The 14789-nt window shown below is 49.2% G+C and overlaps 1 protein-coding gene across 5 annotated transcripts in view; it reads left to right on the top strand.

Moving 5' to 3' along the window:
- Window positions 1-14789, top strand: part of UNC13B (unc-13 homolog B) — a 2660654-nt gene that overhangs the window by 2180000 nt on the left and 465865 nt on the right. For all 5 annotated transcript variants that reach the window (XM_085628130.1, XM_085628129.1, XM_085628128.1 and 2 more), the window contains one exon: window positions 13240-13336. In XM_085628130.1, coding sequence (XP_085484256.1) covers window positions 13240-13336 — 97 coding nt within the window. The remainder of the gene's footprint in view (window positions 1-13239; window positions 13337-14789) is intronic.

Genomic DNA, 14789 nt, shown 5'->3' with positions numbered 1-14789 from the left:
CCCCGGAGGTGGGCCTGCATACTAAGTTCACACCAGAAAGTCCTGGAGAAGAGAACGGCCAAAGAAGCCGTCTCTACGGACTTGGCTATAGTGTTTGGTGAATGTGTGCAACGATGCCCACGTAGCTGCCTGACAGATGTCTGTAAGGGGACTCACAGTCCCAAGGCAGTGGTTGCTTCCGTCGCCCTGGTGAAATTGGGGCGCAGTCCCATTGGAGGCTCCTTCTTTGCCAAAGAATAGCAAGCCTTGATGCACAGAACGACCCACCTGGAGATGGTCCGTTGTGCACGGCCCAACCTTAGCGCCCACGTAACCAACAAAGAGCTGGTCATCCACCCAGAATTGTTTTGTGCGATCCAAGTAAAATGAAACTGCACGTTTTGGATCCAGACGGTGGAGCCTCTCTTCCTCTTTTGAAGGATGCAGAGGTGGAAAGAAGGTGGGCAAAGTGATGCTTTGGCCAATGTGGAAAGAAGTAGCCACCTTTGGAAGAAAGGAAGGTCTAGTTCGTAGGACGACCTTGTCGGCTTGGAACAAAGAGCTTGTAGCTCACTCACCCTGCATGCAGAGATCAGGAAGCCTAAGGAAGGCTGTGATGGCTGAGAGGTAGCCCTTTAGAGTGCCCAGAGCAGAGCCCTGCTGGGCCTAAGATAGGAGGAACAAGAGAACCTTAGAAAGTGCGGCGGAAAGAGGATACCGTCATAGTGGAGCGACGCCTGGCTGCCAAGATAACATCGCAGACTTCGGGGGGCAGGTCAAACGAAGTAAACTGCCACCGCTCAATCTCCACGCAAGGAGGTGGAGGCTGGACAGGTTCGGTTGGAGGACCGTCCCCTGTTGCTGCGACAGAAGATCCTCCTGAAGAGGCAGTCGGATCGGAGGATCGATGACCATGTTGAGCAGCACGGGATACCAGACTCTTCATGCCCAATCCGGAGCCACAAGAATGACTTGGGCCCACTCGCGCTTGATTTCCTTCAGCACTTTGGGCAGAAGTGGTATAGGCGTAAAGGTGTATAGAAGACCGCAACTCCACTCACGACAAAAAGCGTCGCCTAGCGAGTGCCGCCTTGGAAATTCCAACGCGCAGAACTGCTGACATTGCGCGTTCTCTTCGGTGGCGAATAGTTCTAACGAAGGCTCTTCCCACTGCTGAAAGTCCTTGCACCACCTCTGAGTGAAGACGCCATTCGTGATCCATCATGCTGTGGTAAATATTTTAATTACCTGTACTATTTTTTATGCGGTAAAGTCTAGTAAGAATAACTCAGTCAAAATAAGAGGCAGAATCCGTGGTATTAGAGGTTCTGAAAAGGGCTTTATTCCTTACAAAGGAATCATAGTTCGAACTAGGCAATCTTATTCCATCACCACGAAGGTTCAGGAAGGGATAGGCAATACATTATTGACAAGTAAATATATATATATACGAAAAGCATTGCATTAAGACAGATGCAGGAGGCGTAACAGCTGATAATACAGATAAGAATACACATACGTAATGAAAATAGGCGTAAATACAGGCGTATACTAGAAACGTCATTTAAAATGATGTCACAAGTGGGTGGATCCATAAGAGAATCCTGCAGTGTCAGCAGAAATATTTGGCAGAGATGCGCGCGCAGCCGCATGACGTGTGATTGACGTTCAACTAGAGGGTGAAGGGGAATTGACATTTAGCTCTACATGTGGAGACAGAAGTCTGGGGGGTCAGGTCAACCTAATCCCAAATCGTATCTAATATCTTTGTTTAAGGAACTGTGTTATCCAGAAGGAAAGGTTTCTCGGACGGAATCTGTTCTATGCTGACTGTTAGTGCATGTACAAGCGTCTATGTGTCTACATGAGATGCGAGGGGGCAGGAATCTTCCATGGCAACAGGGGCTATGAATTTACTTGCATAAAGACAGCGGGGCCAAGCTCTTTGCTCGGTAGCTGGAAGGATGTTTACCTAAACTACTAGACAGGAATGCATTGGATGAGGAGCGGAGCAGATAACTTGAAGGCTGAATACAGTTTTTTGGCAGGCAACAGGCCGCGTCAGGCACCGTTAGCCGCGCAGGGAGTAGGACAAAGTTCATGGACACGGATGCAGGTCCAGGCTGGAGCATTTCAGAGGCAGAAGCAGGAAATGGCTTGATGACAGGATTCAGGGCCTACTCGCCTGAACTGTAAAACTAGAAAAGTGAACCATATAAAGTCGGTGGCCAATCATACTTAGGAATGGAATATTTGACCCATTTATGGTGGATCTGAAAGAGGACATGTTGACGTTGGACGCACATGTATTTGCGTCTTCATAGCTGGAACTGGAGGGAACATACATGTACTTGTAGCATGTACATGGAGTCGTTGGGGTCTAAGATAGGGGACACAATTGACCATAAAAATTCATATTTCCTCAATGCACCTGCGGCTGAGTTCGTTCGCCCTGGCTTTCAGGGAACCTGCCAGGTGTTGAACCACCACGGATATGCCCTGATGTTCCAGCCTTGTCCAGAGGCGGAGGGCCTCCTGACATAGGGTCCAAAACCCCACCCGCCTTGATTGTTGCAGTACCACATGGCAGTGGTGTTGTCTGTGAACACCTGCACTACTCTACCCCGGACAGAGGGAAGGAATGCTTTGAGTGCAAGACGAATCTCCCAGAGCTCCAGAAGGTTGATGTGGAGCCCAGACTCCGCCAGAGACCTGAGGCCTCTGATCTTCACCTCCCCCATGTGACCCCCCCCATCCCAGAAGTGATGTGTGGGTCACCACTGTGAGCTCTGGTAGAGGAAGGGAGAGGGATCTGCTTTCGACCCAATCCTAGTTCGTTAGCCACCACTGCAATTGATGTGCAGTGCCCTCCGAGATCTGGAATTGATCAGACAGATTCCCCTGCTGTTGTCCCCACTGAAACTTCATGTCCCACTGCAGAGCCCGCATATGCCATCTGGCATGGTCCACCAGCAGGATGCAGGAGGCCATCAGACCCTGAAGCCGGAGGGTCATCCTGACCGAAACTCGGGATAGAGGCTGAAAAATCGGAATCATAGGCCGAATATCCCAGACTCGCTGTTCGGAAGGATAAACCCGAAACAGCGTCGTGTCCAGGACTGCCCAGTTGAAGAGGAGCTTCTGAGAGGGGGTCAGGTGTGACTTAGGTACGTTGATGGAGAACCCCAGTGAATGCAGGAGGTCGGCCGTAGTCTGGAGGTGGGAGACGACAGCCTGGGGCGAGCCCGCCTTCAACAGCCAGCTGTCGAGATAGGGCAAGACTGGAACCCCTGTTCTGCGGAGATGAGCTCAGATGACCGCCATTACTTTGGTGAACACCAGCGGGGTGCTGGCAAGGCCAAAGGGTAGTAGGGTAAACTGAAAGTGCTCGTGGCCTACCGTGAACCGCAGGTAACGCCAGTGGGCCGGCAGGACAGGGATGTGAAAGTAAGCGTCCTGCAAGTCAAATGCTACCATCCAGTCTCCAGGGTTGACGGCAGACAAGAACCGAGCGAGTGTCAACATTTTGAGCTTCTCCTTCCGAAGGAAGCGGTTGACGTTCCTGAGGTCCAAGATAGGACGCAGGCCTTTGTCCTTCTTGGGCACCAGAAAGTAGTGGGAATAGCAACCACGACCTACTTCTGGGACAGGAACGCGCTCGATGTCTCCCTTGGCCAAGAGTGCTGAAACTTCCTCTTGGAGACGGGCCAGATGATCCTCCGACATGCGATGGTACTGAGGTGGCATTGATGGAGGGGTAATCTCGAAGGGGAGGGAGTAGCCTCTTCAGACTATCTGCAAAACCCACCTGCCCGATGTGATGGTGCGCCAGTGGGGGAGGTGATGGCGAATCCTGCCGCCCACTGGCAGAGTTTGTAGGCTGATGCAGAGGGGGCTGTGTTGGACTGGCCCGCCCGCGGGCCCCCAGAACCACAGCCCTGGTTCCCATGTCCCCGGCCGTGCAGAAGCTGAACAGCTTGCGCCGGCCTGTGGCTCCGGGCAGGACGTGGCGGGACACCCCTTCCGTAGCCATGAAAGGGGCTAAAGGCAGACAGCGCAGGGCGGGAGATAGAGAGGCCCAAGGACCTGGCCATAGCCCGATAGTCCTTAAAGCGCTCCAGAGCATTTTCTGCCTTGTCGCCGAAAAGGCGACGGCCATCAAAGGGCATGTCCATAAGAGTGGATTGGACATCCCTGGAAAAACCAGTCGACCTCAACCAGGCGTAGCGTCGAAGGTCTGCTGACGTGAAAATCGTCCTGCCCATGAGTCGGCTGTATCCAGCCCACAGCTGATGGTAAACTTTGCTTCGTCTCTCCCTTCGGCAACCACCCCAGAGAGTACGGCACGGACCTCCTGCGCAACCGTGTCCCACACGGAGTGGGTGTAACGGACCAATAGACAAGCGGTGTTTACCGACCGCAGTCCCAAGCTGGAGGAAGAAAAGATCTTTTTCCCAAGATGATCCAGCTTTTTGGATTTCCAGTCCGGGGAAGCAGTAGGGAATGCGCCCTTGGACGTGGAGGCTTGGACTACCAAGCTCTCAGGGGTGGGGTGTTGGGAGAGGAAAGTGGGGTCGCCCAGGGCCAGGTGGTGGCGTCGGGCAATCATCCTGTCCACAGGAAACCCCGTGTTGGGCCTGGACCAGGTGCCCAAAAGAATGTCTGTGAGGGCTTCATTAAATGACAGCAGGGGCTCCGAAGAGCTCGCTGCCGGTTGAAGCACCTCTGTCGGGAGGTTAGTCCTGACTGCCACCCTAAGTAGCTTGAAGTGGAGAGCCTCGGCCACCCTACGCAACACCACTGCGTATGACGCTCCCACGGTAGGAGAAGACACCATGGCAAGGTCTGGTGAGGAATTCAAGCCACTGGCTTCCCCAAGTTCCTCTTTCCATTCCTGCTCATACACCAACTGGTTGGTTAAAGGGTCCTCAGACCCCTCCCTATCCTCCTCACCCTCCTCTGGCTGCCAATCTGGTCTCAAAAAGCCAGGGTAGAACAGGGGCACAAAAGTACCCGTCTAATCGGGCGTCGGTCGATGCCTGTCTGACTCCGTGTCTACCCCGAGGTGGCTGGGGACACAGCTGACGCCGGTGGCAGACGTGGTGCCGGTGGAATCGGCGCCGGGGTAGGCGTAACAAGGTCGACCGGCGCCAATCTGGATCCAGACCTGGATCCAAGGGGGCCTTGCGACGCGGAGGCCAAAGCCGCCGAAGGCCCAGGGCCCCCAGCCGAAGGTGCACCAGCGGAGTCGGGCTGCCCAAAGATGGCATGCATCGCTTCGTAGAATTGACAAAGCTAGGCAGGGGTCGTTGCCGGTTCCGGAAAGGGGAGAAACCTGGAGCCGACCCTACGGGCTCCGCACGCGGAGCCACGGGAGGGGCACCATCCGCATCCCTCGTCGCGTCGGCCGACAGATGGGGAGAAGTCGAAGAGCGATGATGCTTCTTCGACTTCTTGTGCTTCAACTTACCTGACCCCGAGTGCGAAGACTTAGTGGGCTCCGTGATCGGTCCCTAGACGACCTATGCAACCGGGACCTCGAGCGACACGAATCCAACTGCCGGGCCTCGAGGAGCTTTCGGGACCGCTCCCGCAAAGTCTTCGGGCCATGGTCTGGCAGTATGAGCATGACTTAGGATCCTGGTCACACTCCAGGCAGTAGGCACACGCGGTTTGGATCCGTCAGACATCAGTCAGTTACAGGAACCTCAAGCCTTAAAGCCGGGCATCCCTCGTGCACCAGGAGTCGATGAACTCAAAAAACGAAGTCGACAAAAGTTGAGAAAAAAAGTCAGTCAAAAAATGACTGGAGGTACTGCTCTCTACGGCTCTGCGCTTGCTGGCGTGGAAAAAGAAAGAACTGACTTCAGCGCAAGAGGGCGGCCTCTATGTAGCTACCGTAACGTCATACTGGCGACCACTACATCTTCCGACGAGTGAAGAGTCGACTGACGCCACCTTCCGACGCGCAGGGGTACTGCTGACGAAAAACATTCCGGATCCAGTCTGACGCCGGGGACTAATTCCAAGGTAGCAAATCTATAACTGTTTCTTATGTGAATCCTCGCGTAGCAGTGCCAATCTTGAGAGTGGTAGTGTATATGTCGAAGACAGGAGACCAGCGCAGGCTATAGATAACATGGGCATAATATGAAGAGCAAAACAGCAGTAGAAAACTCAAAATGGCATCAGTTATTACAAAGTTTTCAAAGCATTTTTCACGTAGTTTCACAACGCATAGGTGGGAGATCAGCACTTTCTGATTCCTAGTTGTCAGTCTGTACCAGCGAATTGACTGAATAGAGGGTTCCTTGACCAGAGCTATGTTGTCACCTCATGTGCTGGTTATGTTCTTAAAATAAGCTGCCTCTCGCTGTCATGGGAGATTTGCTACAACTAAGATGGCTCTTCTCCCCAGTTCTTCTGTTAATTTGCAGTCCTGCCAATTATATTGCCCAGGAGCATCTTCGTTGAGGCAGATAGATTAGTAACCAAACTGATATGGGGTGGAAGGAAGACATAGTGTACCCTGAGGAAGCAGCAGCGTTCCCATGTTGACAGAGTGTTTGGAACACGTAAGTTCGAACGCTACCATCTCATCACGCAAAGGTAGTGGGTGGTGAGGTGTATAGCTGACGCCCGTAACCCTAACTTAAATTAACTGCAGGCTGAACTGCTAGTGAGTACTGTCATATCTTCCCTTTATTTAGCACAATCAAGGATATACCATGAGCCTTTCATGCTACAAAGTGAGAGGCGTTCTTGGCTTAGAGTGATGCCCTGTGTGGCTCCGGGGATGGCATATGCACAAGACCTACTGCTGTGGTGCATACAAGGCTTTGCGAAAGTGAGTGGCACCAGAAAGACAACAACGGATGGACACAGGGTTGGTAACAGTGGGTAACCCCTATGACAGGGATGCACTGCACACCGTCCAGTAATTGCAATAAGAATACCGTATCCCATTGGGCCAATTCCTGACATGCAGTGCCTTAGAACAATGAGGAAGGTTTTGGCAATAGTAAAGGAGAACCCAAAAGCACACTTGGTACTAGTGATGGACATGGGAGCTGGAACAGGGTAGAAGAACTGTCACACATCTGCATGTGCTTTAAAGGGTGTAGGAAACTGGCTTTTTAAATAGTATACCAAAACGAGTTTTACTTTGTAGAAAGTCCAAGCGACCGTTAATGTTTTACAGGGCTTAAATTAATTCCAAATGCTATCTTTTGTGGTAGTGTGGGTGAGTGGTTAGGCTTATCAGAGGGTAGGGTTAAATGCATTTGTTGAGCACACACAGTCAATAAATTAGACACGCCCAAGAAGAAAATCAAGGCTAATATAGAAAAAATAACAAGTATTTTGATCTTTTTTTAACTCCCAGAACTTCGTATATGGGTGAGTACTTTTCGTAATAGCATTTTTTTGCACGTAAGTAAAAATATTAAAAACATTTTTCATGTGTTAATGCTTTCCTATGGAGAAAATATGCATATGGTTATTTGTAACAGTTCTCAGAGGTCCCAGTTAGGACTTAAGGTGCTAGGGGGCCAAGGTCCAAAGCATCACCAGCCGTTCAAGTTGACCTGCCGTAGAGTGTCCAGAGCAGAGGTGCTGGACGGGTTGGTAGCCTTCCACGTTACATAGTAGGAAAAGAGGGTGGGCACCTAGAAACAGGCGTCAAAGGGGGACTTGGGTACATCTCCAGGAGCTCCCAACGGGGTCTTGATTTGTGGGGATCCTGGGAGCAGGAGAGTACAGCATGTTGTTGTGGCCCAGGACCGAGGAGCTCGGGTGTAGTGAGTTTTGGTCGGCTGGTGCCTGTGCATCACAGGCATCGACGGTTCTCGGTTAGACCTGCAAAGGGGGACAAATGAGGACAGCTGTGCCACTCTCTGTGCTGGACGTCCCTCATTGGCTGCACAGTCTCTATGATGTTGGAGTCCGGATTGGACTCCAACAAGCTTTGGTTGCTGCAAGAGGTCTCGTACCCTGGGTATTCGTGCAGGGCGACTCCAGTTGGTCCTGGCGTCTTCTCTCTTGGTGGGGAGAAGGATCTGACCTCTTGGAACACAGCGACCTTTTCCTGGGTTGCTGCTGCGTGGGTGGACCCAGTGAAAAGTAGGATGTTGAACTGGACGTTTTGATGGCTGCAGTGAAATCAATTAATGCATTTATAAAGCGCACTACTTACCGGTGAGGGTCTAAAGGCGCTGAGGGGGGAGAGTGGGTACCGCTACAGTTCGAAGAGCCTGGTCTTGAGGAGTTTTCTGAAGGCGAGTAGGTCCTGGGTCTGCCGTAGGTAAGTAGGGAGGGTGTTCCAGGTTTTGGCGGCGAGGTAGGAGAAGGATCTGCCGCCGGAGGTTGTTCGTTGGATGCGGGGGACATTGGCGAGGGCGAGGCTGGCGGAGTGGAGCCGGCGGTTGGGGGTGTAGAAGCTGAGTCTGGTGTTCAGGTAGGCTGGTCCGGCATTGTGGAGTGCTTTGTGTGCGTGGGTGAGGAGCTTGAAGGTGATCCTCTTGTTGACGGGTAGCCAGTGTAGGTCTCTCAGGTGGGGCGTGATGTGGCTGCGGTGGAGGACATTGACGATTAGTCGGGCTGAGGCGTTTTGGATGCGTTGTAGCCGCCGTAGGTGTTTGGTTGGGATTCCTGCGTAGAGTGCGTTGCCGTAGTCCAGTCTGCTGCTGACGAGGGCCTGTGTCACCGTTCTTCTAGTCTTGGTCGGGATCCATTTGTAGATCCTGCGGAGTGTTGTAGCAGGAGGAGGAAACGGCGTTGATCTGCTTGGACATGGAGGGGGAGGAGTCGAGGATGAATCATAGGTTGCGTGCATGGTCGGTGGGTGTTGGTGCTGGTCCCATTGTGGTCGGCCACCAAGAGTCGTCCCAGTCTGAGGGGGTGGGTCCGAGGATGAGGACCTCCATCTTGTCCGAGGTCAGCTTAAGGCGGCTGCTCCTCATCCAGTCGACGACAGCCTTCATTCCCTCGTGGAGGTTGGTTTTGGCGGTGTGCGGGTCCTTGGTGAGGGAGAGGATGAGCTGGGTGTCGTCGGCGTAGGAGATGATGTTGAGGTTGTGATGGCGGGCCACTTGTGCGAGGGGGACCATGTAGACGTTGATCAGCGTCGGGCTCATGGATGATCCCTGGGGGACGCCGGAGATGATGTTGGTGGCTTCGGATCGGAAGGGTGAGAGGCGGGCGCTCTGTTTTGTGCCAGAGAGGAAGGACGTGGTCCAGTCAAGGGCCTTCTCTTGGATTCCGGCTTCTAGGAGGCGTGTCTTGAGAGTGCTATGACAGACCGTGTCGAAGGCGGCTTTCAAGTCTAGGAGGATGAGGGCTGAGGTTTCGCCGTTGTCTAGTTGGCGCCTGATGTCGTCTGTGGTGGCGATGAGGGCTGTCTCGTGCTGTGGTTTCGTCTGAAACCGGATTGGGACGGGTCCAAGATGATGTGTCTTCCAGGTGGCGGACCAGTTGCATGTTGATGATTTTTTCGATGACTTTCGCCGGGAACGGAGCAGGGAGATGGGCCGGAAGTTCTTGAGGTCCTTGGGGTCCGCCTTGGGGCTTCTTGAGGAGGGCGTTGATTTCGGCGTGCTTCCAGCTTTCCGGGAATGTTGCTGTTTTGAAGGAGATGTTGATGACCTTCCGTAGATTGGGTGCGATGGCTGCGTCTGCCACTCCTCCACTTCAAGGGAGAGGCTAACGACTTGGCGAAGTGGCTTTTGGAGGAAGCACAGCTGCAGGATGAGTCTGGTTGTTGCAATCGTAGGGACATGAGGAGGTGAGCAGGCAGGGTTTGGTGCCAAATTCTATCAGAAGTCTGCAGTTCTTGCTTTTTGACTCTTTGTCCTCTTCTTTCTTCATTCTGACGAATCTTACCTCCTGGTGTCAGGGGGCCACTTAAATGCTGAATTTAGGGTTGTTAAGGGGGGTGAGTGGTAGTAGCCAATTGACTACTTAACCTCAGGTTCCTGCACCCACTATATGACCAGTTCCTGTGGGGAGTGGCCATAACCCTTTCACAAAATTCCTAATGTCACCACAATGGGGAACCCTTCTTTCATGGGGCACATGAGGTAGCCCACCATAGGGGTGTGACTTGCCTGGTAGTGCACCACGCCTCCTAGTATGGCTAATTTCCCGTCTTTCCTGGTGCCAAATGGGCCTCAGGACAGAGGGTGGCATCTCCCAGGTCTTGGGGAAGCCGGGATCGCATGTCAAAAGTGGCAGGGGCTTTTAAGTCACAGGCCTTGGTATGTAGGTTTACTAGACATGTTGCTGGAGGAGGTGTGAACACCTTCCTCCATGCAGGTATTGTTTCTGGCCTCAGAGAGTGCGCCTCTCACCTGCAGGTGTTCAGAACCATGTGTGTAGTGGCAGGCAGGACAATACCTGCCAGACAGCACACTAAGAAGCTGGTAGGTTTTCAGTGGGCACCTCTAACCTGTCCTCTGGTGCATATCTTAATAAATCCACCGCTGGCATCAGTATGGATTTATATGCGCAAGGTGTTTGATCAGTAAAGCCATCATGTAGCTGGGGAGCTAGTAATGACCATTGCCCAGTCCAAAAACTTAAAATGGCTACTGTGTTCTCTTGTACTAATCTAGCAATTGAACTAGACAGCATAGGGACATATCTGCTCATGCAGATATTTCCTTGCATGTAATATAATGCACACTGCCTTAGGGCTGTAAGGCCTGCTGTTGGGATGACTGAAATATATTGCATGCAGTGTCTCTGGGCATGGCATGTGCGCCATGATCTTGTTTCACTTTTGTCTGCACACATTTCAAGCAGCCTGCTATGACATTCTACATACGTTTGGTGGTGGGTCCCTTATGATGTCACAATACATGCTGCAGCGCTTAGGGATCCTCTTTATGAGTAAGTACTATTTACTAGGGACTTACGGGGGTGCTAAGGGCCTTGGCAATTTGGGAACAATTGCACAGTTACCTTGTTTTAGTAAAAGAACACTGGCAGTGGGAACCTAGTTAGCGGGAACCCAGTTCACTTTGTAAAAATTGCGTCAGACACCTGTCAAAAAGTGGGGGTGGCCATGTCAAAAAGGGGCACTTTCCTACAAAGGGTATGACAGGTCAGACCCTTCAGTCCTTGCTCGAGTTGGGGGCCAGAGATCTAGATGAAGAGCTGACTGACTGACACAGGGTGGAAGAATATGATAGGCTATCCAAAAGCAGTGTGAGGCAGCTCAAGGTTTACATGGATTAAATTTCACATATTACCTTGCACAAACCTTACACCGAACCGTCTGCACAGAATGCACCAAGGTGTCCTAGACAAGTGCCATAGGTTTCACTCCAGGCAAACAGATTTAATACATATTATCGTGTAGATTCCACTTATCAGTAGTAACTGTGCCTTAGTGGATGACATAGGCTTTGGGAGAGTGCCAGACTGATAATGTGCATCCCTGCAGGATATGTCATCCCTTGGACCAGCTACCTCACATTGCCACCGTAAGCCCCCCTAAACCTAGACAGGGAGCTAACAGTTTTGGCAACCACTGAACATGACAACCAAGATCCCTCAGAGGTGGTGGTGACAGATCTGGAACCTTTCGCTCATAACTCGTGCTCTTGTTTGCTCAGAGAAATTATACAAAGAATACACAAAGGGACATTTTCAATATTTATTGAACCAAAGTGATTTTTGTATAGAATATATGTGCTGCAATGATTAATAGACAGAAGTAGGCGAAAAGTTATAACAAGCATCAAGACAGTGAATAGAACGAACAGTTCAACCTTCTTGCTGAAACAGCACATATATGCAGGCACATAAAAAACGATATAACTATCTAGCGTACTGCTACTATGCATGAATGTTTGGCCGGCTCAAGACAGCCAGTCAGACATTCATGCGCACTTTGAGTGTTCTCACCTCTCCTCCCCTGGCCCCTGCTCTAGCCAGCCCCGCCCCTGGCCATACCTAGGAAAGGAAAAACAAATGATAACGCTTTGTTATTATTTTATTTCTCCTCTGCACTGCTCTTAAATCCGTGGGGCGACGCTCCTCCGCCGTAGGGTTAATGGAACATGATTTGCAGAAGCTATGGTGGACTTTGTGGAAATAGTTATTATTCTTGGGTGGCAACATACTGAAACGATGCTTGGGTTATGTCTCAAGTCAAAAGTTCCTACAAATTCTGTTATAAGTTCAAGCGGAAACTGCAAATGTGCGTGCGGCACTAAATGCAATTGTTTTGATGGTCATTGTAGGTTTTTAATCGCAAAAGGTTAATAAATGCATTTTAAAATTATTTTTGATGTCCCCCCTGTAGGTTTCATATAAGTTAATAACCTATATAAAAGGTGTAACTAGAGGAAGATTATGTTTTGGTGAAGTTAAATGAACATTCATATGTTATCCAGTTTCTATTGTTGGTTGCCATCCATACAGTTGGCATCCTGCATGAATAGTTTTCAGTGAGTAGTGTTAAATTATGCCTGCTTCAAACAGTTTATTGTGAAAGCTTTGCAGCACTGCATCTGTTGCCTATCTGTAGAGAAAGGACTTTTAAGAGTGTAGAGGTAGTTTTTTCTAATTGCGTGACTTTGAGTTTGTTTTTTCATTTTTACAAAACAGTAAGTGTGATATCAGGGCTAAATGTTGTTTATGAAATCCTCCTTATTCTTTCTGATAGTGAGGAAGAATGTTAAATGTTTCTGAGTAACAAACCCAAAAGGTTGCACTAGTTATCAAAGGCAAGTCATTTAATGACATGGTTGTCTCGTCCACTTTTTATTCATACCTAAAACATGACCTAAATGCAAGACTGGAGGAGAACGTTAGCTTGACATGGACGCTGCTCATGCTGGATCATCTCAGGAAGCAAGAAGGGAGCATGGGGGGAACAGAACAGTTCACCTTCCCAAGGTCACCGCTTGTTTCTTTAATAATTTAGAGCGTAAGTCACATGGGGGATTCAACAAAACGTTACACACAGTTATTGAGCCAGCGGTACAACACAGCCAGTATATTTATTGTCTGTTGAAGTTTAGGAAATACCCTAAGGATGAAGATGGTTTCAACCGCCAGATTGTAAGTTAAACAATGAGATCTTTCTCTCTCTCGAAGTTGCCTCTCTTCTGGTGCGAAGCTGACCCTTGTTGCCTGAGGAAGGCTCTCGACCCTAATAGCTTTGAAAGTTGTCTGATCATAGACCTCTGTGAGGTTGGTGCACACATGGGGCTTGTGCCTGAGCAGTATTCTTTCTTCACCCTTCTGCTTTAGGTGGTTTGAGCAGTTTGTAATGCAGTGGCTAGAGGAAAATGAAGAAGTTTCTCTGGAGTTCTTGCACGGAGCGCTGGAGAGAGATAAAAAGGATGGGGTAAGTGTTCTATAAATTCTTGGTGCCCGATAAATATTGTTTACACTATTCAGAATTGCTGCCACTAAAGTCTCAACTACCTATGCATAAATTAATTATTTGCAGCAGAATTTGACTATTGAAAAATGATGCCTTAACATATGAAAAAATAACTTCGTTTCTGAACCGGCTTTCGTGCTTCCTAACCACAGCATCTAAGGAAGCACAGAAGTAACAAAAAGAGTAACTTGTGCAATTTATGGCCTGACTTAGAGTTTAGCATTCAGGTTACATTGTCACTAATACAACTCCTATCCCGTCTGCATTATTACACGCTCTGTAGGACATAATGCACTTGTAATAAGGTTGGTGTGCTATCTGGCACCTTTGTGATGGAGTAACCCGCCTGCCAAACTCTGAACCAGGGACTTCGTCTACAGAGGGAGAGCTATGGTGAAAGGAAAACATTGGCCCGATGCTGAATGAAATCTGTATAAACTGAGATTTGAAAGCAAAACACGCCAACATAAAAAACCTGATTGTATTGCTATAACATTTAAGAATTTAACAACAGGAAAGAAGAATGAATATTAACAATTGAGTGAAACACATTTTTAGATAATCTCAAAACAAGTTTGAAGCAAATTTATTTAAGCATTTGACATTGATATGAGTAGTGCCTTGACTAGTGAGTTGATAAAAAAGCATTTCAGTAATATATGGGATTACATTATATTGTGCCAAGCACCATGCTAGAGGCCAAATGACCATAAAACCACACTGGCACCCGGCACCGGCTTTAAAGCAGGACACCGGAAAATTAAGGAGTTGTACAATTAGAATTGAAGTCTTTGGCATTTTTCATATGTCATCGAATCACCAGGATCAACGCTGGTAGATTAGGATGAATTTCATGAAATATAACGATATCAGTAGTAGATGAACAAGAATAATTAGGTTCAATTGTAATTATTTTCCTAATCTTAACCCTAAGTACATAATAGCATAGAGATTGCAAGATGATTTGAACATTATGAAAATCAAGTAAATACTACTAATAGTAGTCCTGTTCCCACAAATTCCTTAGTTGTAATGTTATGCCAAGTGAGAGTGAAGATCTTCAAAGTTTGAAATTAATTCTCTTCGTCAGTGCTTCTACCATCTCAAGGTAGAGCCAGGAGTAATGTGCCTGGTGCTTATAATGTGCACAGGTTCCATTGATGCAATTTTCTTTTTTCTGTGCCTTTAGTGATGTGGAATCCAGAGCCAATTGTGAGTTTTTTAAAATAGTTTTTTTGACATTTTTGTGAGTGCTTTTTTCTTCATAGAGACTTGTCTCCTCCTGTATCGCCAGACTCCAAGCCCTGCTCCACCTGCCACTGACTGGCGATGGTGACTGATTTGCACAATGCTTGCTTATGGTTTCTGTGGCCAAAACACACGCCAGATGGGATCTTTGACTTTCTACTCATCT

The sequence above is a fragment of the Triturus cristatus genome, chromosome 2_1, assembly GCF_964204655.1.
Source record: "Triturus cristatus chromosome 2_1, aTriCri1.1, whole genome shotgun sequence".
In the NCBI taxonomy this organism is placed as follows: domain Eukaryota; kingdom Metazoa; phylum Chordata; class Amphibia; order Caudata; family Salamandridae; genus Triturus; species Triturus cristatus.
The sequence above is the reverse complement of the archived record's forward strand: the minus strand, read 5'-3'. Positions and strand labels throughout refer to the sequence as shown.